Genomic DNA, 27045 nt, shown 5'->3' on the forward strand with positions numbered 1-27045 from the left:
CTGAAGCCTTAGCACAGTTGTTCTGGAGCCCTTTTAGGAACAAGCAAGCCTAAACTGGGCTGTTCAGCAAAACACAATTGCTGCTTGGAGACACCCGCTGAAATGTGCTCTGCAAACTTCTCAGCAATTCACCATTTTCAGAAACAATTTCTCTGTGGGCTCACTGAGAACTGCAATTACAGACAATGTGCTGGTAGCTGCTAGCAGCACACACAGAGCTGGGCAGCCATGAGCAAAGCAGCACAAGACGGTACCAACAGACTGCCTAGTGCCCTTGGAGCCCCGTCTCAATGAGGCCTCTGACCATTCCTGCCACAAGTGGAATTGCAGTGATATCACAAACTGCCGACAATGGACCAGGGCAGCACCACCGACTGAGTCTGAGGTCCCAGAGTGATTACCCTTGCACAGATCCTTCATGCGGAAGATGAATCCATTAAACCAACAGCACTGGATGGCACATTGAACTGAGATAAAGGTCTATGCACTGTTTTTTTTAAATTTTTTTTTTCTTTTCTTTAAAAAAGCTTCTTTGTGACTCAGCATCAGAGCTTCAGAAGTGAGACTCTAAAACATGGATTGGCTTTCCTAACTTAGAAAGCCACGTTGCTAAAAGTTTTAAGAATGATCTTATTGGACGCTTGTACACGTGATGGGGGTTTAGTCCTTCAGGCTTCCATTCTGGGCCCCCTGAATTGAAACAGGGGGATTTTATTTTCCCTGCCACCGTGTAGATGTCATTGCTGTTAAGCTCATTAAATGCTCCATCCACTATTCACAGTAAATTACTGCAAGGGGCACCACATAACGATCTACCCTGCTGAGGTCTTCATGCTATTTTACAGCAGGGGGTGCCTATAGCACACAGCAAGCTAGTATGTACAGATGATTGTGTGGTGCGGTTTAATTAATTTAGGTAATTTAATTGTCATTTCATTACTTACATTAATTTCATTTTTACACGTATTTTACACATTTTTCTAAATTTGAGTTTTTTCCCCAATATTTTAAAAATGTTTTACTTTTATTATTTTCATTCATATCTTTATTTTTCTTCTTATCTTATTTTTTATTTCCCCATATCTATGTCATCAAGTAAACTATATTTCATGTGTAAATCCGTTTGGTTTTTTATTTCACTCGAACAACCACCCCTACGAACAGGGTGCGCACATTCTCCTATTATTTATATGTGCACAAATCTGCACCTCGTGAATTTCCTTTACAGATATAGACAGATATTTAAAAGATATCTATATATCTTTCCATGCATATTGGAGTGTTGTGGTGCGCTAACTGGAACTCCAGCAATCTGTTCCCTGCATTATTTCACAGGGGCCCCAACCCCTAGGAAGGGGACTGAGGTGGGATGGGAGGGGGAAAGGGGTTCTCAACCTTTGTTTGCTTTGGGTTTTAGGTTTTTATTTTGTTCACTGGCCATTTAAAATGACTTTAAACCAAACTGGTACCTACCAGTACAATAACGGTTTTGTGTAGTCTGTTACTGTACAGCAGAGACTGGCTCAGTGATGGATTCCACCCCCACCCCAATTAATGAAGGATTAAAATTTAGCCAACTACTGTTGACTTAATTTTTTTAAAAATTCCTTATTATTAAATACACTGGAGATTGCCAGCTGAGTTCTCTATATGTCCCTGAAGGCAACAGTGCTGTGATGAACAGCTAAATGAAAAAAACAAAACGAGGTAGGTTAAAAACAGCAACACAGATCTCGTTATGCAACACCCTAATACCACAGGCGGCCATGCTTGCAGCTATTGAAAAAATAATCCCAGATACTCACTTAAAACTTAAATCAATTGAGCAGAGATTATAAGGACACAATTCAACCTGAACTAAATACACACATATTTCTGCACAGATGTTATCTTTCACTGTATGTTGGGTAATTCATAGGGAGCGGATGGGGCAGAAAGTGATTTCAGAATCTTGGCCAAAGAAACTCTAGTCTTTAAGCTCTTCACAGTCCATTTCCAGTAATACACCTCCTCAAATTGGGTTACTAGCTCATTCCCTCTTTCCCCTGCGCTAAGGGGACGCAGGCCTCTCAGAAGTTTCTGACTTGTCCATCTCAGTGTTGGAATCTAGAGAATGGGCTCATGCGACAAGGTCAACAGAAACCATCTTTTCACAAAAAACAATCGTTCAAAGAGCTAAACACACTCCACTCCTTTTGCGATCAGTGGGAGTCTTGAAAATTCAGACTCTCACAGGAGCCTACTTTCGTGGCAGATCTGACCATGCAGCTGACCGAACCTTCTTAAGACCTTAGTGCGACTGGACCTAAAGTTAGAAGCCCTGTCATCCCAATGGCTCTGCCCATCCCTCCGTAAAGTTTGGTCACCATTCCCATCCCACAGCCTCATGTTCCACTCCAGTCTTTTGCCCTACCCTCTTGCACAACGTAGCAGAGGGGAAGATATGCAAATACTCCCTCCCACTGTCTTCCGGAGTAACAACAAATGGCACTACTGTCCCTATCAACACACACCATTATGTGAAGTTCCATATACAAATATGGACTGACAGACTGACAAAAATGGTAGTTGATTTTATTAGTCTAAGGCTAGTAGCTTAGCCATTTAAAATCCATTTCCCAAAAGAGGGGAAAAAACTATTATTTTTTCTTCTTTAAAAATCTGTTAAGCTGTTGCTGCCAAAAGCAACATGTAAATGTTGGTGAAGGCAAAAGATTTCTAAAATTACCCAGCTATACGGTTATGGCCTTCATCACTAAGATAAAAGGTACATTTATTGTGCTGTCTCTCACCAGTTTTAATTGGTAACTTTACAACATACTATATATTTGATGCTAGCAGGCAGACAGAATTAAAAACAGACTTTTTGACACCATTTCCTTCCCCATTCTTACAAAGCATGGGGACAAAAAAAAAAAAAAAAAAATCATAACCCACTATAACACAGCTTAATCAGGAGACCTCAAGAGGTTCATTTCCCCAGTTCCAAGTGCAATATGTCCATTTCTGACCAAACACAGTGTTGCATTCTTGGGATCTCCAGTAAATCTTCTCTCTCTCTCTATCACCGGACTGCAACGATGAAGGTGTTCTGTATTGTGTAAGAGTGTGTAGGGGACGGTGTGATCCACAAGGCCTTCCACATCTGCCTCTAGAGTGTTAGTCCACATGTTTAATGTCCTTTAAACTAGAAATAATGCCATGAAGATAAGTGCCAAGTGCTCTTCTGTTACCAGTTCATCATGGAATTTCTGTTGAGGGTCATGAAAAAAACTTGGCTACTTCCTCCAGATCTCACCGATGCAAAAAATACCTGTTTGGGGGGGGGGGGGAATAAAACAGCTGATTTTCTGACTGCCACCATGCGACCATTTTGTCACTCATTTCATTTCTGCCAACCATCAGTTTTCTTGGAGTCACACAGGATGAGCAACAAACCAGCAACCTCGAGATGGAAGGTCCCCACTTCCAAAACTAGTCTCCTCAGGCATTTTCAATTTTTCTTCAATGTATTTGCTTAGGAGAGCCAAACAGAGACAGGACACCTGATTTCTAAGGAAGTCTGGCCAGCTTTTATTTATTATCTTGCTTATCTTTATTTATCACTTACATTGAATACAGTCTCTTCAGTGCCATACTTGACCCTCACACGTTGCTGGTTTTCTCAAGAGGGCGATCAAATTTTACAATGGATTTGTCTCAGCCTGAGGTTTAATACAGTCCCTCTAAGTAGGTGACACTACTCATCCCTATATATTTTTGGTATGCAGATGGACAACCTTAAATGACAGTGTAGAGAAACTAGTATCAGACGGCAACAGAGAGCCATTGTTAATGTCAAAGGAAATCTGGAAGGCGATTTGCTTCTGCGGTGAACTGACATTGGCTGTGTTCTAAGCAAAATCAAAGCCAGTGAAGACTGACCCAAGGAGCCAGAATATAATTGATGTATGGGGTGAAAAAAAATGTTGGGGCATTCCTGATTTCCCATCAATACCAGGGTGAGGGAAATGCAAAAATACAACTTTTAGTACAGAAAGGGCAGGTAGTGTCCCTATTAACAAGGCTGCTCAGCAGTTCCCTTTATACGGCTTTGTTTTCTGTTGTTTGTAACTAGATTTTAACCATTTGGTCAGTGCTTTACTTGGTAGTTGACTGCCTTAGCTTGAATTATGCTAAATATTTTGGAGAGGGTGGGTAGACCAATACCAATGGTTCAACTATTTTTGCGAATGAGACTATGGCAAATTAGATTGTTTTGCTAGGATACAGAAACCTGGTGTCCTTATCTGCCACCTGTATGTTTTACAGAAGAGTCTAGAAATTTGACAAGGAGGTGGCATGTGTGTCAAGGATGTGCCTTTTTGCAGTCCTTGTGGAAGTCCACCCAAATTTGACCACGTTATAAGCTCCAGGGGGGGGAGCAACCTGTGTGTAGACCAATTAGCATCTACCATCCCCACCAGGTGGAAAATATGTCCGTGCTGGGTCTAAACAGTTCAACTCTGCTCACAATCCACTGGGTGTTGATGTTATGTCATATGAGGGAGTTGCTGGAGTATATTCAGTTTGATTTTAAAACACGCAAGAAATTATGGCTGGAAAAAACGTTGAAGGGACATTATCAAGATTGCAACATCAAATAATTGAAAAATTAGGAAATGCCAGAATCAGAGATAACCTGTTTAACCTTACTGTGTCACTCTTGCATGTAGGCATTATGAAAAATTCTTTAGCAACATGATTATGGATGACCTTTTCTCCAGTCTCCCCACCTCAGTCCGTGTCTGAGACTGATGGTATGCCCTTAACAAACCTCCTCAGTTTTCAACGGGACCCTTGGGCTATCTCCTCCGAAGACAGAATAATGAATTTCTTCATGGATGTTTCTAGGACTTTCATTGTAATGGAATTCAAGTGCTTCATAAAAGCTCACTGATCTTCACAACTCTCGTGAAGAAAGGGATTATGCATTATCCTCATTTTACAGGTGAAGAATTGACTCATAGAGAGATTAAAGGTGAAAAGCTTCCACTAATTTGGGATGTCCATTTTGAGACCCCTTGGCCTGATTCGTGAGAATTAATTCAACTACACCGCAACTGCTCAGGACTGTTGTAAACCATCCCCTAAGGTAATAGGTTGGGCACTGAGGAAATGCAGAACCCATTACTGGGACCATCTGTGAAAAGCTGGGCTTATGTGACTTGACCAGCATCATAAATGAACTCTGTGGCAGAAGCAGGCACAGAACCAGTTCTCCAGGGCAGAACTTATTTGCCTTCACCCTCACAGTATCCTCTCTCTTTCTGCAGTCCATTAGCTCATTCACTACAGACCTTCCAATTTCTGCAAATGAGGTGGGGGCCCTAAAGACAGGAGCCTCCTTTAGTACACAGCCCTGATTCATCCCCAGAACAAATTCATTTTGTGCAGTGAATGAGGCAGGGGTTCTGGATAAAAAACTAGTATGTTACCATGTATTTAAGGACTTCTGACAATGTGGACAGAGGCAACCTTTCTTTTGGCATTTCCAACTTTTGCACACTTGGCTTTGCAAAGCAAAGAACACACTTTCAGTGTTGTGTTAGTGTGGGATTGACACTGACCTGAAAAGACTCTAAACTGATTTAAAGGAGATGATTTGTGATGGTATGATATTTCAGAGTCCAGTTACTTAGGTGGGGCAGCTTGTACTGGACTATTAGTTTCAAGCATTTCTACTATGATGGATGGGGGATGGGTTGCATAGAAAAATCACTATAATAAATTTTGTGTACAGAAATACAATTGATCTGCTTTGGTTGATTAAAGATTAGTAAATAGTCCCGCTGTATTCCAAGCTGACACTTCCATTTGCTTTATCATTCACCCTTGGGAGAAATTCAGACTAAATCAATGCCGGTCCCTCTCTTCCCATTCCTGGCAGGAAGCCATATCTACCTAAAAGAATGACTTTGAGTAGGCTGTGGGTGGTGTTTTATTAAAAGACCTTCAAATTAATTACTTATTAACCTCAATATAAAATGTGACCTAAGGTCTCAAGGTAGCTGGCTGGATCTTAAAAAACATAACACACTGATGATGCAGGCTTTGGAGTGGACTTACCTTATCATTCCTCTCACATAGAAACTTTAACCTTTGGGCTCGTTTGTGCATAAATACTCCATCCAAATGTCCTGTCTCCACTGAACGGATCTCAATAGCTTTCTCTCCCCAGCCCATGATTTGATTGGAATGAATGTAGGCTGTCAAAAGGAATTTCCAACAACTGCATTAAAAACATTTGCTGTCCTAGAAATTACAAAAATGAGCAAAGCAGTTCTCCCCAGTCTTGCTCACAGATCATCTAGAGCAGTGGTTCTCAACCTTTTAAGGTTTGAGGCACCCCTTGGGAAATGTCAACTCTTAGTTTTCACTTGTTTTTGGACTAAAAGAAAAACAAAAGAGCAATTCTTCTGTTGCAAAGAACTCAGCAAGACCACCACAAGGCAGAATGTTTTTAATACTATGGATTCCTATTTGAAATTTCTGGGTTTAGCTGGTGAATCATGTTTGCACAGCTTTGCCATAGCATCCTGGTTGAGAATCACTGGTCTAGAGGAACCACATAGCAATATGCTCACCAGGGGTGGGGAAAGCCAGCCACATTGAGAGAAGGCACTCAACAGCAATAGTTCTTGGACAGTGTTTTTCATAAATCTTATTGCCTTTTAATAAGTCAGCATCATTACCCCCATTTTATGGATGGGGGAAGTGAGATTGCAAGGGGAAGCAACTTGCCCAAGGTTACACAGCAGGACAATGGCAGCATCAGAAGGAGAACCCAGCTTCTTATGAGTCCCCGTCTTGTGCCCTATCTACTAGACCACAGTGCTTTAAACCAGGAGTCTAATGGTGCAGGACCAAGCCATGAATGCATATACATGTCCTTTGTCTGACTGGAGAAGAATATTTTAGACTGGTGTTCAAATGACCCCATGGCTCCCTTGATCTCTCATCTTGCTTTTCATTTGCCTATGATGAGGTAGAATGATTAACCTACCCACAGAAGTTGGCATTTCTCCCCACTGGAGCACCACATCTTTAGTTATTCGTCCATAGGTGTTCACATACACCCCTTCATCCTCATAGCACACAAGCATCTCCATCCCATCTGTTTTAGGCAGGATGACGATGGCGTGAGGAGTAATATTGCCCTGAATCTGAGGTAAAAATAAAACAAAGAATCAGTATGAAATTGAATTGGGAATAAGAGCCTTAAAAAACCCCAAAGCCCAGTACACAGACATTAAACAACTATGCACAGACATTTAAAGCACAGGCTTAAAAAAGAGTAATTTGTCATATTTACCCCATCATCAAAATGTCTCAAGTGTCAAAGGGAAACAGCTTCAGCAATTACAAGGAGACAGCAACATTCACATACACCCCAAAAAACGGTGGCTGACATTTGAGAGCAATACAAACCAACTGCAATTGACTGATAAATATACCTTATGTTCAAATTACAGAGGAGCAGAAATAAAGAATATTGTGTACAGAACTGGGGAGAAAATGGTTTTGTTTCTTGAATAATTACACTTGGAAAAAGGACAGAAACTAGGATGCAGCAACTCCCCTGACACGTCTTTTCTTCAGTGGCTAAAACAATATAATCATCCTAAGCTACACGTCTGTGCCTCTTCCGTCTCCCACTCAAGTACAAGACAGGACACTCTCTAAGGCTGGCCATTGGTCTGATCAGACCTGACAAATCTTTTGCAGATTTAAAACACAAGTTCATCTATACAGTTTCTCATACAGTTTGCCCTAACAGCTTGAAGTGGAACTAAACCAGGCTGAAACCAAATGAAACTTAAACCATTGCCTTGTCAATAATACATGCTTAAACCAATGTAGTTGAAATGAACTGAACGAACATTAGTAGAGTTCAGGAAAGTCTGGCTGTAGGTTTCCATAGAACTGGGCGCTGCACTTCAAAAAGGACGTGGCCAGCCTGGAGAGGGTTTAGAGGAGGGCCACCCACTTGGTGAGAGGGCAGAAGGACAGGCCTCAAGGAGAGACTGAGGGACCTAAACCTGTTCAGCCTCAGCAAGAGGAGGCTAAGGGGGGACCTGGTGGCTGCCTACCAACTCATCAAGGGAGGTCAACAGCAGATAGGTAGAGCCCTTTTCTCCCCAGCACCACCTGGGGTGATGAGGAACAATGGTAATAAGTTGATGGAGAATAGGTTTAGGTCAGAGGTCAGAAGGCAATTTTTTAGTTAGGGTGGCCAAAATCTGGAACCAGCTTCCCAGGGAAGTGGTCCTCGCCCCTACCGCCGCCAAATTCAAGGGGTTAGATGATCACTTGTCCAGGGTCTTGTGAGCCCAGCATTCATTCCTGCTTGTGGCAGAAATCTCTGTTCAGGTCCCTCCTGACCCTATCTACTATGAAACTATGAAATGATTAGTTTCCTCATAACTTCTCTTGCTCAAGTTCCGTTTCTATCTGTTAATCCTGCAGGACATTCTGAACTCTGAGGTTATTTTGTAAAGGCTCCATAGCCTAACCCAGTTGCACTTGCTCAGGAAAATTATACTACAAAGGGGCAAAGCAGAAGAGATGGGATTTGGGACCCCACTGAAGGGTGCCACACTCTGGACACCCAAACACTTGGGATGCCATGTTGTTAGATGGCGCAACAAATCCTTACTAGAGGTGCAGTGAATCTCCCTGCCTCATTCATCTAAGTACAGCAAGTTATCAGCATTTCCAGCACTTGACACTACTTCCCAGACTGTCTGGAAACCTGCGTCCTGCTAGTCATGCAGTAAAATTGCTTTTTCATATACTCACATGAGATGGAATATAGATATCGTAAGAGTTCCCCGAATCCACATCAATCACATGGAAACCAGTGTGTGATCCAAAGATAACCTTTAATCTTTGACCCTCCTCCACTGTGAGATCAACAAGCAACGGTTTGTGCTGGAGATCTGCAAAAGACTTTTAAAATCCCTTCAGTCAACTTCACAAACAGATCCCCATGCTGGCAGCTTGCTACAGTTATAGAAATATATTGCCTTGAATTTGTCTCTTATTAAGTGTATCATTAGTTCTATTCCTATTTTAATCTCAGATGCCTGGGAAGGGGAGTAGTATTTCTTGGTCACTTTAGCTGTCTAAGCAGATTTGCTATTGCAGCTCTTTTTATAACAATATATCTTACAAGAAGCCGTGAAGTTCTGCTCTAATGTTTTTCCTTGCCTTTTTAAGTAACCATCAGGCTGTCTGACATGTTACATAAATGCTGCATTTTGCCATGCAGACGCTATAAATAGGGATTCAGATACAGAACAAGCTTGAAAGCCTGTGCGTCTCCATACAAAGACTGTCACACTCCTCTACCACCTCCCTCACCTTCAGAATATATGTCCCATACATATCCCTCGTCTTTTCCTCGCAGAGGGGCTTTTCAAACTTAGGGATACAATACCCTAAAATGCCCACATAGACAGCACAAAAGTACAGCTAAACTCTGCCTGTACTGGGGTTTTAAAACAGTTAGCTCTCACTCTTACGTTGTGGTATAGTCGTGCTAGAAGTACAAATAGTCTGCACAGGGTAGTATGGGCAAGGGCTATTTGGAGGTCCTGAAGTCACAAAACCCCATAAGTCACAAGGACACCATAAGTTCATGTTCTGTCTTTTCTTCTTATGGCTTGAACAAATCTCATCCCTTGCTGTCCCTTCATTTTGACAGGTGCCTCAGAAAAGCTCTAGAATTTAGTCCTTTAAACAGGGTCTCTTAGTTTTATTTCCAGTTTCCTCGGGCCCCAGCCATCACTGAATCCATTCAGCCTCCACAAGAAAAGACTGAGAGGGGGATCTGGTGACAGTCTATAAGCTCACCAGGGGGACCTGCAGAAAATAGGTGAGGCTCTGTTCCCCCGGGCACCACCTGGTATAACAAGGAATAACAGCCACAAATTGATTGAGAGCAGCCTCAGGCTCAATATCAGGAGACATTACTTCACGGTTAGGGCTGCCAGGCTCTGGAATGGACTCCCAAGGGAGGTGGTGCTCTCTGCTGCCTTGGGGGTCTTCAAGAGGAGGCTGGACAGATATCTAACTGGGGTATTATGATCCCAGCACTTGTTCCTGCCCAGGGCAGGGGGTCGGACTTGATCTGTTCAGGTCCCTTCCGACCCTAGAAACTATGAAACTCCATGCCATGCATCTCCTGTAGTAGGGTGCAGGCAAAGTAACCAAGGTGGAGAGAAAAGGGCTTTGTACTGCACCCCCCCAAGGATGCTTTTTATTTGCATAGTTCCAGGAAAGGTGGTGGACACTATTTAGCCCATAGACTGGCAAAGTGGCTACTGAACTAATCAGGAACTTCATATCTCTCCTGAAGTGTGGGGAGAACCTGTCCCATTACAATTCTGGTTTATTCTTTGCAAGAAGCCCACTTATGCTGGGCTTTGCTCAGGGAAGAATACTATGACCCTGTCCTAAATGAGCCACCTACAGTAGATGGGTGCAAACTGCCCGACCCTGAGCATGAAAAATTCTCTGAACTTGCTGTTCCCTTGCAGATAGTGTTTGCACAGATCCAAACATGAAAAGTGCTTTAAAGTTCAGATAGCAATGTATGAAAGACCAGTGAAAAAAAACTTGTGGGGTAGGAGATTAAAAAAAAAAAAAAAGGTGGCCTCTAATATGGATTTTTATACACCGAGATAAAATTTGTATTGGGGAAACAAACTTCTTAAAATGCAAAACTGTATTATTATTATTAAAAACAAAAATTAGTGGTAAATTAACTAATTTATTTAATCTGTAGGACAAAATTAATAGTTGAGAAGTAAGATGGCCAAACTACTGAGCAAAAAAAAAAAACCCACTAAGCACAAGTAAGTGCTAATGATTCTTAGCTCTTTATCTTGCACCTTTAATCCATGATTTTTTATTTATAATTGCAAAGGCAAGTAAATACAATATCTCAGTTCTCAAAGAATCCTTTTGTTTGCCTGAAGCATGGAAGAGTTATATCATTAAGACATCTGCCAGGTAATGTTTTAGTCGGTTCATTACATCATTAAATAAGTGAGCTGCCTCTCCTTGCCCTGACCTGGTAAGAAGCCTGTGGACTACAACTAAAAGACGTATAAATACGCATAAATCGGCATAATAACTATATTCCAATCATTTTATAATTATGGAGAATTTTTTAAACATACCTTAAATGCCATAAACTTGTGATATGGTTTAGGAGCCCAGGCATATATCTCTACAGCATTCTTTAAGGCAATCACCAAGAACTTGATTCTTTCATATTTCACTAAAAATAAAATAAAACTGATTTTTAAAATATCCATTTAATTAAAGCAAGATTGAACAACGTATCTCAAAGAAGGGCTTCTGAGGCTATCTTCCCAATAGAGAAGTTTCCATCTGATACATACAGATGAATCTAAAGTTTAACTATTACTGTGGCATACTGAATTCCCCCCACCACCTTCGCAATTCCTGTAGTTGTTTTCAAAATACTATTTGTGAATTGGAATTCTGTCAGGCCAAATAGTACCTAAAAATAAAAGGGGAAAAATCATTTTTTTCTTGATTAAGCCAGATGTAAGACTATAGAACAAAAAACACAGTTTGATACCTTTCTCTGGTAATTAATCTGAGGTTAATCATATTTAAAAGGGAGAGATCATTTAATAATAACATATTTTAAGAAAGTTCTCTTTCAAAAACTTCCATCAAACTAAATCTTCCTGAACTGTGGACTGTGAAAGCAGCAGCTCATTCATTCATTCATTTATTTAAATTACTACCTGTTGTTACAATAGTCAGCATCACATTTCAAGGGGCATTTGTGTTTATGCTTCATAGCATACATAGGTTGGTCACCATTTGCTAGCTAAGTTTAGGAAGAGCACGGAGTCAACTGTATACTGGTACAAGTTTTAAATCATCATGCAAAGCACCTAGCATCAAAGACAGGATTTTAGACTACACGGTTTATTAGTTAGTTTTGGTGTGGCAATGCTGGTATTCCCATCAGAAGAGTGGAGTACTACCAGGTGCTGACAGGTGGTAACTTGAACTGCTCAATATGGCTAAAGACAGATATTCAAACAGCCTGAGCCTGAATCGATTCAATCTTTGCAGGTTAGTCTAACCTGGCTAAATCACTCTAACTGCACAGACATGCCAGACATGCAGGCACATGCCTGCAGTGGCTCAGGCTAGAAGCTGGGGGGGTCCTAGCACAACCCTCCCTTCCCTCCTAAAGTGCTGAGCTGAGGGGGGCGTGGCCAGGCCCCAGCAAGACACTTTGATTACAAAGGGGTGCCCCACTTCTGACCAGCCCAGTAGGGAATTGATAACAGTGTTCATCACCCCATTAAGAAAACAACAGAGGGACATTACCAGCTACCTGTTGATTCTGCCTTTGTCCTGTTTGCCACGGCACGGATGGTAGCCAGCATGTAGTCTGCTAGCTAATGCTGAGAGGTGTCTGTAAGGCAGAGGGGACAGGGAGAGGAAGGGGGAGCAGGGATGCCTGCAGTCTGTGCCAAGCTCAAGCCAGGGAGCAGAGGGGAGAGGCTAGTGCTGTGTGGAGCAGAGAGCCCCACCCAGCCCAGAGAGAATGCCAGGATGCTGGGGATGTCTGATTTGACTTAAACCAGCAAGGGATCTGGGACAGACATTGCATAAACCGGTTTGACCCAAATCAGTTAAGTCTGATACTACATTCAACCAGGTTTATCTCAAACTGGTTTCAGCCATTTTCCAACTGGTTTATGTGCACTGAACATAACCTGTTCTGTTACAGGTTTAAACCAGTTTCTGATCACTTACACCAGTTTATGTATAGTGTCTGTCTCCAGCCTATGTGTAATTAAGGGTCCCCTAGATGTGCAGGTAAAGGCACAATGGTATCTAATGTGTGATCTACACAATGCCATGTGCATGGCAGGAAGCAAGATTGTGGGATCATGCATTAGAACCCATTGAACCTTACTGGCTGTGCAGGAAGCACCCAATCCCAAGCTCCCCCTGCACTGGCAAGAAGCAGGTTCCTATGGTGGTGGTGCGTGCTCAGGACCCGAAGATTGCAGCCGTGCTCCACAGCTGCCGGGACCCAGTGTTCACAGCTGTGGGTCTCTGTCCCAGCAGCCCCAGGGTGTTACTGGGACCTAAAGTCTGCAGATGCCCAGTGCTGCTATGGCTGAGACCCCTCAGCTGCAGGACTCAGCCCCAGCTGTGCATGGTGCACCCCTCCATCTGGGAGTTTTGTCAGCCGACCCTGCTACATATGCAAATTAAAGCTGGATAGCAACCAGCTATAAAGTTAGTACACATTTTTGATCAACATCTTTATAACTGGTGCACTTTTTTACGGTGCGATAGTTAATTTGCACATGCAGTCTAAATTAATTGCACAATTAACCCTATGATTGCATGATACAGGCAATGTGTAGAGAGGGCCTAAGGAAAGAAAGTCTCCTATTGGCACAGTTTAGAAGAAACCAGGGTCAAGAACAGTCTTCAAAATTTTCAGTTGTTGAGAAATAAGGAAAACTGAATCAAGTCCTTCCAAGACTTAGATTAATTGGAAGATTAATAACTGAGGGCCTTGTTCTTCTATTGTTTATCCTAGTTTTATACTGCTAAGGCATCACATACTTTGGTAGCATTACTCCCAATTTACACCAGTGCAGATGGGGAATTCAGGCCTTAAGGGTCATATAGAGACCAAACCCAGTTGCCCATCAACTTCAGGACTACTGATGCATTACTCTTTTTTCTTCAATACTAGAGTAAACGTAACAATTTGTAGTATGGACTATGCTGAATTTATCTTCCAGAGGGGCTAGATACAATATATAAATCCTGTCCCACTCACCAACTTTATAGTGTATGCAGCCTTCCAAGTCCCCCACAGTGATCCAGCCTTGCTTCTTTTCTACTTCAGGGTCATTGTGTAAAATCCTATTTCTTAACCATGAAAGGTAGTAAACTCGCAGTTTGTTCTTTTTTCCTATTGGAAAAATTAAAATTCTTATTAAGACTTAAAACACAATGTAGTTACAATCTAATGCAGTGCCCTGCCTCTTCGAGAGTAGGTCTATACTGCACAATGGAGCAGCATGACCTGAGCTAGAGTTACTTGAATTTCTTTTATTTTTGATGCATCAGAACGAAACTGATACCTTTAAATGTGTCTTCATTGAAATAATGCACTTACATACCAGAATAAGTAGCAGAACTTAGGTGTTCAACATCACAGGTGCATACTTGAAATACCAGTCTACAGAAGGTCTCTTGATCACACCATTCTCTCCTGTTGGAAAACTACCTTTTCACTGGCCAAGAAGAAATGAGGGAAAAGCAGGCTCTCACGTACCAGCAGTGGTCCCTAACCACCAGACTATGGGTGCCTATATACAAGCAGCAAGGCTGCCCCAATACACGACGCATTACTCTGACACCCCGGTGCACCGTAATCAATTGAGTCTGCTGGAGCATGGTAATTATTGCACTCCAGCAGACTCCAGTGTCTCACGTGTCAGTGTCCTCACGCTGAAAAACAGTGGTGAAAGTGCTTTAAATAAAGCTCGGTCAATGAGCTAATTCCCTCCCCACTCCAGGAGCACACGTATAAACCCTCTGTGTAGTGTTTGCCTCCGTCTCTCAAATGAAAGCCTATTCTGGAACCAAGGCGCCTCCCTGAAAGTTTTACTGAAACACTTACGTTTCTGCACAAAAATATAGTGCTTTTGATGAATTTAAAAAATGCTCTGACAAAAATATTTTGACCAGCTCTCCTAGCCACCACACTATTTATGCATTTGGGTGACAGATCTGTTTTTCAGCTCAGGCAAAATGGACCTTGCTTTTGGACCTAGAGGTATTGTTTTCAACCTCTACCATTCTCAACTTCCTCAGGATCACTACCTATCATAGCTTCCATGCACTACATAATATTTCAGTCACCACCAGATGAACAGTCCTCATTTACTTCTCCCACATCTAAATCTTTCTGACACCTTCATTCACAAAGTCTTCCAAGCAGCTCTGCAGTTTTAAATCTTGCAAGCCAGCTATCACCATTTGAGGTAACAATATGCTCAGTGTGCATGTCTGGCTCTGGAGTATAGATGTATTGTGAGATTTGCACAATTAGCATGCCCTCTGGTGGTCACAGTTTAAGTAGGATATAAACCTTAAGATTGCTGTTGGTAAGTGTCCATGTTTCAGGAGGTGATTTTTTTTTATTGGACTAGCTGTATAGTTGGGATAGAGCTAGAGAAGCTTTCGAAAGGCAAGACATTCTTTGTCAGGTCTTACCACTGAAAGCTCCTATCCCAACTACACGGCTAGTTCAATAAAACATATCACCCTAAGAAATCCTTGCCTCACAATTTCTACACTATCATGGCTACAACATCACTCTTATACTACCATCATAACACAGAATGGTACTGGTTGAAAACTGAGTTATAGTTATAGTGCTGTTTTTGGGCACTCTTGTAATTTAAACACACCACAGAACTGGTGGAAAAGTATTCAAAAGGAAAGCACAGTCTGCTTGCCATGCAATTACCAGGGATCTGGGTTTTCCATTTCCCATGGAAAAGCAGAAAACAACGTGGATTTTCCCTATTAACTGAGAAAAACGCAGATTTTTCATTTTAACAGACAAACGTACACAATTTCCATTTTTGCAAGGAGCTCTCTGCAGGCAGGCAGAGTTCTAGCCTGCAAGGGGTTGGGGAGAATGGGAGGAGGGCTGCCAGGCAGGAGGCACCATGTGCATGTGGGGGGCTGGCTTCCTGCCAGATGTGTTGGGGGTGGGGGCTCCCTCCCCTGCTGCCTTCTCCCCAGGGCCTCTGCAGCCCAGTGGGTGGGACCCAGCGTGGCAAGGCAGAGCAGGGCTGGACGGGGAAGCTCCTTGCCACTACAAGCCCCACCCTGCCCTGGTGAGATGCCCCCTGCTCACCCAGCAGCAGCGAGGTGGCAGCATGAAGTTATGCCCCTTGCTGCTGCCAGATGGACAGGGGGGTGCTTCGCTGTGGCAGTGCAGAGTTCCCAGCAGTGGCAATGAACTTCCCTGCTCTGCCCTGCTGCACTGGGTCTCACCCACTGGGCTGCAGAGTGGGGAGCTCGAGTCCATAGCAGGCAACCCACACCTGCACCCCCCCCCCCCCCCCAGGGGCTCTGCTCAGCCATGCTGCCCGTTTTGTGGGGGGGGGGGCTGGGATCCCCATTCTGTTCCCTGGGCTGCAGCAGCCACTGCTGCCTCTGGACAGCAGCTGCAGCCTGGGCTCTGCTGCAGGGGAAGGGGGCTGCAGACCCAGATCCCCGGCCCTGTAGCCCTGGCAGCTAGGAGCCCACTCTGGCAGGGCTGCGGGGGCTGTGGCTTGGGAGTGAGGGGCCTGCACCTGTGTCCTTGTGAGTGAAGGGGGCAGGGGGAACTTTGATTTTCCATGATAAGAAACCCAAAATCAAATACCAAATTTTATAAGTACTCAGAATGTATTTTATTATAGTGACTGAAGCACCAGTAGGCTTCCAAATTGCTTTATAATTGTAAATATAGCAATAAAATATTATGTTGAGTTGATACCTATATAAATAGAACGTGAGTCCATTTTCATTGAAGATTTGGGGTTTTTTAAATCAGAATTTGCAATTCTTATCAGAAAATGTATGAGAAAACCAGGATCCCTAGTAATCACACTATCATCAAGCTTATTCACAGGGCCGGGGTGTACAATCTTACACTTCTTTCTGGTTGCAGGAATACAAGCTGCAAATTGGCTATATGTAGTATCTTCCCTCTCCAGTAAATGAAAATATAATATAGAGAATGCTGCTGAATTGCGATGAGATAGAACAAAGATGCCCAATAAGTGTTTTGCAGATTGAACATCTCTGATTCTGTATTAATAAACTCAAGGTTAATCCTGTTATTCTTACTCTGATGCTAGTGAAGCAGGTTCCTTCTGAGCTTGAACTGCTCTCAGAAAAATGAAAATAGAAAGGTTTAATGAACTCCAAAACAAAATGACAGACATACCAGATATTGTTACAAGGACATTAAGTCCTTCTAGTACATCCATCTGCTGAAATCGCCTCCTGTTGATTAAGTTGTAGACCTTCCCTTGTCCACTTCGATCCAATAGCATTAGACCATTTTCTGTACCCACTAATAGGTTTACACCTGCATATGAAACAAACAAATAGGACAGCTCAAGCAGGGCTCCATTGTTGCTGCCTGAAGTGTCACATCCACAGCTTGCCACAGACAACAAGTTTTTCAAGTCATTTCAGACAAAGGCGGTTAGCTGCCTTAGTCTCAAGTCAGGTAGAAGGCAGTGGCATCTTAAAGACTAACTTGTTCAGAAAGATGTAGGCTTTCGTAGGATATAGCCTAGTTTGTCAAATGCTACAAACCCATTTGACCATAGATCAGCTCCTCTGACTCATTCTCTGCTCCCTTGGACTCCCAGAAAGGAAGTAAACACAACAACAAAAAATCACTGAGAGATTATGTACCTGAAAGGTATAGGGAAATACTGTAAACATTAAAATCACTCTTACAATGAACAATCACTCTTATAATGAAAAGCGTTATTGTAATAATTTACACTTTGATAGAACGTTTCATCCAAGGACATGAAAACCACCATTTAATGAATCTTAATTATTGAGAGCTGATCCTACTCTGTTGGGGTACATGATATTATCCCTCCTTCTGATTCAGGTGAAGAAGCTTAACTGATTTAGCCAATGTTATCCCAGATGGCGAGGAGAAGTCACTATTGCTGACTCCTTGTCACCTGCTCTAGTTCCATTTTCAAAAAGTTTGAGACCCACTGACTTTCACTTAAGTCATTCTGGCATTTTTGTAAATTTTACATGTTGCCTCTTATTATCCTGCTGCAAAAATGTAATAAGCACTGGAGGCAGGTGCACATAGTGCACGCTGCTGGCTGATGCACTATGCTGACAAAACAAATACAAGGTGAAATGCATTTGCAAATGGAAAACTCAGGTTTTCAAGAGTGGCTGTACACCCTTTGAGCACCAATCTGGAACCGGCGGCTCTAAAATGGCAACAAGGCAATTTTATGCACCCATATAAAAGAGGCAATACATGTGCTTTAACATCAAACACAGGTGCTCAAGGATAAAAATCAGCTGATCGCTTAACATCCATCAACTATAAACTGCCCAACATGCCTATTGTGTAGCATAAGGCTGCTGCAGACTGAGGCACAGTTGCATGAGGAAGCGTTAAGAATATTCACATTTAAATTTTCAGTCATAGGCTCCAGACAACTTTGTGACAGACATTAGGTAGTTACAAGTTTACCCCATAAAGCAGCACAGAGTATTTCTGAATTGAAGCGCTTCTTGTACTTCCGGATCTCTGGTGTGTCGCTGTGGGGGCGGATATTTGTTGGGTTCACATTTACCACAGAGATTTTTCTTGCCTCATTCAGCTTGGCCTGTTCTTGTCGGAGCAGCTCACTGGTAAACAATGCTGAAAAAAAGAAAGAGTAGCTCTTTAAGCAACTAGTCATTTCACCAATCAGGAATATTCATGTTATGTTTCATTTTTATATAGGAAAAATGAATATTAAAGAACCTACAAACCAAATGGTGTTTGATTCTAGATCCATATTTATGGGATGACTGAACTCAGTTAGAAATGGACTTTTTGGGAAAAGCTTGAGGAGATGGTATGCTTAGCCCACAGCCTGTCAGATTCACCAATATTATTGCCCTGTTTTCTTGGGCTACATCTCTGTCTCTTTGGGCAAGTCCATTGTCTCATGGTTTATTTTTGAGTATAAGCTCTTTGGGGTCTGCCTTTTTGTTCTGTGTTTGTGGTGACAAGCACAAAGTGGTTCAGATCCACAACCAGGGCTGCGCTGTTACAGCAATACAAATAAAATAAACAGCAGAAACAGCACTGTTTCAATACTGTACAAATCTCTATGAGATCCTACAAAAGGACCTCTCAAGTCAGAGAAGGATGGATAGCTTTTCACAATTTCCTGCTTCCTGTTCCCTTGCATAGCATTTCACTATTTCTGGGATTCGAACAGAAAGCGGAAATGAAGGTAACAAAAAAGAAAGTAAATGAACTTTTGGGAGCCTGACAGACTTTTTGGGGTTATATGAATCTTGATCTTATATGAATCATGTTGCCCACTTTTTAACTTTTTGGGGTTATGTATCTTGATCTTATATGAATCATGTTGCCCACTTTTTAACTGGTCCCAATACTGGCCCCATTGCTTCCTACCAGTAGCAGAAGACTCTTCATCCTCATCTTCATCTTCATCAGTAGGGGAGGTCTGGTAAACTCTGGTATCCACAAATGGCGTGAAAGAGGCTTTGGTGCTACTTCCCATGCCATACTATAAAGTAAGCAATGGAGTAATGGCTCAGAGGAAAGAATATAACAATGTTCTTCCTTTAGTTCACAAAAAAGTCACCCTTCCCCATAGCCTTCTGTTCAAAACCTCTCTTCCCTGCTGTTACATCATATCAGGTTTTTATGTACATTTTCCCCTCCAAAAATAAATGATCTCTGTAGACATTATAAGCAAACAAATCCACGAAGGCCTGTACAGCACTTTGAAAAAAAAAGGACTATAATACACAGCATGAGGGCTGACTAGGGCACATGTGGCAATATGCTGTAAAAAGTTTAAAGACAGAAGCCTGGCCTGGCCGAGTAGCTCATGAGCAGAGATATCCTCAGTTAATTTTGCTGGATCTCTCTAAAAAGGGTGAGAGATGACTTTATACTGCACTGGCCTGCACTGCTGCGTAACTGGTGTGCATCACATATACCACAGACAACAAAGCGCAGAAATGTTTGAGAGCACTTTACACCATGTTTACACCGCTGCCCTGCCGAGCCTGGGCCCACGAGCAAGAAACAAACCCAGAGTTCTGGGACTGGGCACCAGCCTTCGGCACCAACTGCTGCCTGGCTATAGGCACGCTGCCCGGCTATAGGCACAGCCCTGCATCCAACTGTGTATTTGGAGGGGTGGAGGGCAAGCAAAATGGTGCTTCCCCCTTTCCTCTCCTTCCTGGAAGTCTTTGCCACACAGGTTCACTCCTGTACCCAACAGCATATCTCGGGGAAGGAGGAGTGAACAGGGCACCAGCGGCAGCTCCCAGGGAGCCCATGCCATGGTGCTGCTGCCATTCATGCTGATGCTGCTTCAATAGTGGCTGCCTTCACTGTGTAGAGAGCCCAGGCAGGTAAGACTTCCCTCCCCTTCGCAACTCTGATTTTTGGTATATGTACACCCATAAAACTAAGCTCCCTGTATCAGCATAGTTTCAACTGTAAGTATCTTCTCAAAACAGTGTTTCTCAAGCCATTACTCAGAAAATGCCACCTCTTAGCTTTCATTCACTCTATGGCTATGGAAGTATAATAGAGCAATCTTCTGTTCCAAAGAATTCAGCAAAGACCACAATCGGTCAGAATGGTTTGACACTACGCAATTCCTATTTGCAATCTCTGGGTTTAACGTGTGAATTGTGTCTATGCACTGGCACACCTAACAGTGCTAAGGTCGTGTGGCATCCTCAAAAGGATTTCATGGCACTGTCCCGAAGAGACAGAAAAAATGTTTAGAGGTTTCTAAAATGTACCTAGGCCATATTTTGGAGGCATAACTTTGCTAGTTTGACTAGCCACCATCTTGTGATTAGCCAGAACAAAGAAAATACTGGTAAAGGGGCACATGGTGGCTGTCTAATACAATTCCCATTTCTAGCTCTGTTAGCTTGTGCAGTTACTAGATCTTAGATTAGAAGCATGCCTGATCCAGGACTGAATACTGTTCATCTTGTGCACCTGGCTACTTTAATTCTGGGAAGAAATCAAACATTTAGGATGGAAGTAAATGTTTTTAGTAAATATTTTTAATGCAGGTTTTTGCTGACAATCCAGAGACCTAAATCTTAGAAGCAGTTCCAACTCCTGGAAGAAGTGAATTAGTGGACAGAACAACACGAGACGTACAAGTATGCACAATAAATAGAATTGGTCAGATGTTTTTATCCATGGCTGTTTTGCAGTTTACCATACCAACCTCTGTTTATTTCCTATGTACGTTATCAACTGCATAATACATCTCGGTAGATTACTTTACTGGGCTACTTAGTTTGAATTCAATTAAAGTGCAAAATTAAAGTTAGAGGGATGAAAAGGTCATTTTCTAAGCTAATAATATTTAACCTGGGAATAATGAAGCTGATACACTTCTGGAAAAAAGTTCTAACACTGCACTGCTTTCTTTTTAAAGCCTCTGCTCTGTTAGGTCAAGAAAATGAGGCTAAGACCTTCTCCCCAGCAAAATGAAACTCTTATCTTGGGAATTGTAATGGCATGAGTTTTCCCCTAGTTGAGCAGCTTATTTTTCTATTACAGTATTTACTCAGGATATGTTACATTTATGACCTATATTAAGAGCTGTTACAATAGTAAGAGTCAAATCTTCCAGCACAGAAGAAATTCATAGTTTTCTTCTTTAGCACAGATTTCCTTTAAGCTACTAAGGCCTAGAATCGAATCTGCTATCTATGCCTGAAGGCAAAATGCATGGCCATTGCATGCATACTGATATATCACACTTAGTGAGAATTAAAAAAAATAGCCACTCAGCTAAAAGTATATGCTTCTCCCCATGGTTAGCACCATCTTACCATGCCCTAAGAAAGATGCTGGAGTTTTAAGAAAGACTGCAAGATCTTATGAATACAGGGGAGGGATTAAACTAATAAATGCAAAAGTGAATACGTAGTTGAAAGAGTTCTTGGCAGTTTTTTTATGATTCAGATATTTCAGCTTATAAAATTCTCTTTCAAAAGGTTCAGTGAATGAATGCTATCCTAAAGTTTAACTCGGTAAAGTCTGAAAGGTATTTATTTAGAAACAATTCTGCTTGGTCAAATTTTCCCTAATCTCTGCTCTTTATAGCTAAATATATTTTATATTGGTATCTTTCTACTAATACCGAGGTGGCTCAGAAGATCAGCTCTCCCCAGTATTCCCGCTCTACTGAAACTGGTACAACTAAGATGGGTCGGCCACCTTCCAAGAATGCCCAACACTTGCCTGCCAAAGAAAATCTATGGCAAACTGTCAGATGGCATACGGTCTCAAGGTGCACCAAAGCAGTAGTACAAGGATACCCTACAGGTGTCCCTACAGAGTTCGGGCATCAACCTGGAGTTGTGGGAGCAAATCACTCGTAACCATCCAATCTGGAGGTCATCAATCCAGAATGAAACACTGGCCTTTGGATGGCAACGCACAGCAGAAGCAATGAAGAAACACGTGGTCAGGATAACAAAACCCCTTGTACTTAGTCCTCATTGCTTTCCTGCCCCTGCTGCAGCAGATTGTTCAAGGCAAAGATTAAGCTTGTAAGTCATCTACGTACCCACGTGACCTAGCCTCCACCCCCTCCTCTCTCTTTCCCCTCTATGTCTCCTTTTTTTTTTTTCTTCTTCTTTCTCCCACCCTGTTTCTTTCCCATTTCTTTTCTCTTCTCCCCTCCCCTCCCCATCTTCCCCCCCCCAGATGTGGTCCTCTTCACCCACAAAGGACAACAGCATATTTTATATTAGATAAATATAAAGACAAAGATGATAATTCTTATAACTGAAGTAAAACAACTTGGAACCTAGAGATGATGGCTTTAATTTTATGGGTAACATTTTCAAAGGCACTGAAGTGATGCAAGAATTAGTTAGTGACAGCCAATGGCATTTAGACACCTTAGAAACTATTACCCTCATATAAAGCTTTGGTAAGGAATGATTAAAAGATGTCAGGAATATATTAACAGCCTACAAACAACTGAAGGGTTTCTCTGTGGCGGGTAATTTAGAATATAATTAAGCCTAAGGAGATGAAATTTACAAAGAGAAAATTTAGGCCTAGTGTCAGGTGAAACTTTTTGACAGGAGGATATGCCTGACCAGGCAACATTCACCCCAGAATGAAACAAAGGCAGCCTTCTTGCTTAGGATTTTTAAAATTAACTGGAGAAGGTACCTGGAAAAGTACTGAAGGGCACATTCCTGCACTGGAAAGGGAAAAATCAGATAATCTAGTAGATGTTTCCACCGTTTACTTCCTATGGTTCTTCTGTTGCTTTCTATCCATTTCCAAAAACCTTCTGTGACATCACTGTTTGTCTCTATAGTAACTGGTTGTGTTGTCAAAGTAAAAAATAATTAGGAGCCATACAGGGAATTAACAATCTGAGGAAATTAGTTCTAAAGAAATAAGTATATAGGCTATATTATATAGGTAATATATGGTAACAGGGGGCTGTCCTGGGGCTGAGTACATCACTGGCCTGCCCCGTCTAGGACAGCCCGCCCTCGCTCGTCTGCCATGCCTTCGATGTTACCACAAATTGATGTTTACCTGTGGGAGGCTGTCCGTTTGTTGCCTTGATGCCTATGGCCAAAATGCATGGCTTCAAACTCGCCCTAATACTGTGTCCCATGCTTCACAAATGGCATCCAAAATTGCCTACAATTCCCCTGGCCCCTTTGCTGGGCTTAACTTGGTCTCTAGCCCAAACCTGGCCTCAGAACCCACTCTGTGGGCTTGGCCCCTGGCCCCTTCTCTGGGGCACACTATCCCACCCCTCACTGGGTCACCCACTCTCTGGTCAGGTCCTACTCTACATTGCCCTTCAGGTCCCACCCAGGTCCTACCCTGCATGGCCCTTCAGGCTCATTCTGCCCCACACTTGGTCACACTCTGGCCCCTGACTCTGGGCCTTACACCCCTCAGGCTCCACTTAGTGGACCTTGGCCCCACCCCCAGGCCCTCCCCACCCCCTAGGGTCTCAGCAGCATTAAGGTTCCCACCCTAACATCCAGGTGTTACCAGAGCAGCAGTCCTCAGATGGGGTGATGTTCGTCCTTTAGCTCTCCAGTTGCAATGCAAGCCCTGCTCCCTAAGTGCCCAACCTTCCTCCAATCAGGTGGCCTCCTACCTGTCAGGTGACTGCCCAATTAGGCCTGAGTCCACCTGCCAGCTGCTCCGCAGCCTACCAGCTCCTCCTAAAGTGGGAGGCGCTGCTTGTGCCCTGCCACACGTGTGTGCCTGTGGGTTTGTGTACGTGTGTGCCTGTGGGTATGCACACACACATCTATAATAAATATATGCATGCAAAATTGGTTCTGCAGAGTGTCTTTTTCAAAATTCTCCATGAAGCATCAGCTTTTCTCTAGAAGGGAAAACTCAATATTTACAGGGATCATTTCCAACTAAGAACAACGCACTTTCAAATGCATGACTTACGATGGATGAAATCCTCTATTCGCATGCACCAATCTTTTCCTTTCTTTGCTCAGACTCAGCTATTCTTCATCTAAGCAGCTGGCATTTTAATAACTTCCAAATTTGTTATTTAAATATTAAGACCTCATCTTCCTGCAGGTCCTGTTCAACCTTTTATAAACTTCTGTCTCAGCTTACCAAGCTGCAGCATGAGATAATGCTAGGGTCCTTCCAATCTCTTTACCCCTGACATAACACAGCTGGGTCTGTACAGCTACAGAGATGGAATAATTACTGACCTGTCACTTACGTTGCCTAGGTTCAAACCTGTTCTCAATTAAAAAAGAACAAAATAAAACATAAAAGAAATCCAATTCTAAACAGAGATTGACAAAGGGTTCACATTAAAGCAAGCTAGGTAATTACAGTTCCCTTCCTACGCAACACAGGTACATTCTGCAGTCCATCAGCTTTACCTTTGGCATTAGTCAGCATGACTGACGCTGTGTCATCGCTATGACACGGCCTGAGTTTGGCAGAGGCCAAATAGAATAGACGTGTGATGGGGAGGTAAGGCAAAAAAATCCTGTTTCTCTTTAGCTATAGGACTGCTACCCTTCAAATACCTGCCCATGACCTTCCCATCAATGGTGAAATCTACTCCAGCCACACAGAAGTAGGATAGCCCACCTCCATGAAACAGGGCAAGGCTGTGGTGACATCTGTGCAGTTCTCTGCTGTCACAGGAGAATACTGCTAGGGGGACCACGAGTCATTTGGGAGTCTTTGAGCAGTAACCAAAACACTCAATTTGCACCTATTCTCAACTGGTCCAGCTCAACAAACACTAGCTTCGCCCCTTGGCAGGATGTTCTTAGTATTTTATACCATACACACATGCAGTTAAACACAATTCTTGCTCTGTTTTTTTAGCGGAGACTCAAATAATCAAAGAAAGATTTGCTTACATAAGCAGTTGGCTCCTCTTTCACTCAAAAAAACAAAAAACAAATACCCAAACATTTTGGGCCAAAGCATGACCGTTTTTTCTTCTCATTTTATAAATGTTTAAGTCCAAGTGATGAGACAATGATGATGATGAACAACAAGGAACCAATAAAATCAGCTGAATAATTAAAAAAAATCAGAATAAAGCAGTAAGTCATTTAGTCTATGTCTTAAAAATAAAAACAAGTCTTATTTTTTCCTCAGAGAATCACCAACAGCCTTGAGTTTATTACACCCTTTTTCTCTCTCATGCAAAGAACATTTGGCCACCTCACTCCATAGTAGGGCAGTTACTTGCATCCTGAACAGAAACCCATGCAACGTTAAGGATGTGCTATATTTTTAGACACCTTTAAGTATTAGGCATCAGCCATATGATAAAATCTTGGCCTCAGTAATGTCAATGACTTCATTGGGACCAGAATTCCTCCTCAAGGTGCTAAGTTCAGACCCATATCTGGACTTCCACAAGTTTCTGGAATGGTTCGGTTAGGCCCATTATTCCAGGTGCTAAATCAGCTTCTGCAACTGAAAATTAGGTGTGGGGTGGTTTCCACATTTAAAACCCATAATGATACGCATACTACCCAAAGGATTTTGTTCTTCTTCAGTTACAACCATAGTCATAAACACAGAGTGCCAGAAAAGAAAAGCGAGATTGCTAGAGGCAGTACTGGGGAGACCCTGTATCAGAAGTTGTTAATACCCATTAAAAGCAGCACAAAAGGAGAGGGATAGCCAGATTAACAAAGAGCCCCCACCACCTACTTCCGCCACCGAGTCCATGTCTTGAGCATGCGTGGAGACTCGCCCCAAGGCCTCGGTCGGTGTGCCTGCAGGTGAGTGGCTTTGCTGCACCAGATCAGGGAGATTGATGTGGCCTGCAAAGCCATTGCTGGCTGTGTGGCCAGAGCGCTTTTTTTCACCAGAGGTCTGCAGAGATATAAGGTATAAGGAAGAAAGAAAAGAGAAACAAACCAACCAACCTACAAGTCTAGTCCAATAACCCAGTTACCGAAGCAAGCACAGAACAGGAGCCCTCTCAGCTGTATTCACCCCATGCAAATCTGGCAAGCAGAAAATTTGAAACAGAAGAAATACACAGAATGAATCACAAGTTAAATAAAGACATCGTTAGCTGCGTTACACAAACAGAATTAATACAGAAGCCATTATATTTGTTTTACATTGATCTTTTGTGACAAGGAACCAGGGCCCAAATTCTATCCTCTGGTGTGCAAGTGCAAATCCCATTGGTCAGCATGACAGCCATGGTGGTCACTTTGCCATTGACTTCACTGAGAACAGAATCTAGCCCACAGACTTCCATGGGATCTAGGCAGATGGCAGATTTGGCCTCTATAGCTACAGCAGTAACCTGATCATAGGTTTTCACAATTGCTAGTACAGGTCCTAAAGCATGTTTCTATGATACAAAACAGCAGTGAAGAGCATTAACATTTCCTTTATATAGATGAACAAATCTATTATCCTGCTGTGCACACAAAGGCCCCATTAGCATCAACAAGGCTTACATGCCTTTGTGAACAGGATAAAACCCTCTTCCACATACATTTTTAGATAGATGCTCTAATGAAATAAAGTTGTATTTAATTCTTTCCTCTTCTTTCGGCTCTCACTGCACCCAACAAAGATGTCCTCTCCAGACCATATAGATCATATTC

At 42.5% G+C, this 27045-nt stretch overlaps 1 protein-coding gene across 1 annotated transcript in view; it reads right to left on the minus strand.

Annotated features, from left to right (window-relative positions):
* Positions 1-1060: 1060 nt before the first annotated feature.
* Positions 1061-27045, minus strand: part of TNIK (TRAF2 and NCK interacting kinase) — a 318039-nt gene continuing 292054 nt past the window's right edge. The window contains exons 24-33 of the mRNA XM_019532732.1: positions 26129-26293; positions 19322-19436; positions 18383-18553; positions 17084-17227; positions 13907-14041; positions 11229-11329; positions 8842-8991; positions 7046-7205; positions 6109-6248; positions 1061-3313 (exon numbers count right to left, since the gene is read on the minus strand). Coding sequence (XP_019388277.1) covers positions 3230-3313; positions 6109-6248; positions 7046-7205; positions 8842-8991; positions 11229-11329; positions 13907-14041; positions 17084-17227; positions 18383-18553; positions 19322-19436; positions 26129-26293 — 1365 coding nt within the window. The 3' untranslated portion in view covers positions 1061-3229. The remainder of the gene's footprint in view (positions 3314-6108; positions 6249-7045; positions 7206-8841; positions 8992-11228; positions 11330-13906; positions 14042-17083; positions 17228-18382; positions 18554-19321; positions 19437-26128; positions 26294-27045) is intronic.

The sequence above is a fragment of the Crocodylus porosus genome, unplaced genomic scaffold (genome assembly GCF_001723895.1).
Source record: "Crocodylus porosus isolate Cpor-Errol unplaced genomic scaffold, CroPor_comp1, whole genome shotgun sequence".
Taxonomy (NCBI): domain Eukaryota; kingdom Metazoa; phylum Chordata; order Crocodylia; family Crocodylidae; genus Crocodylus; species Crocodylus porosus.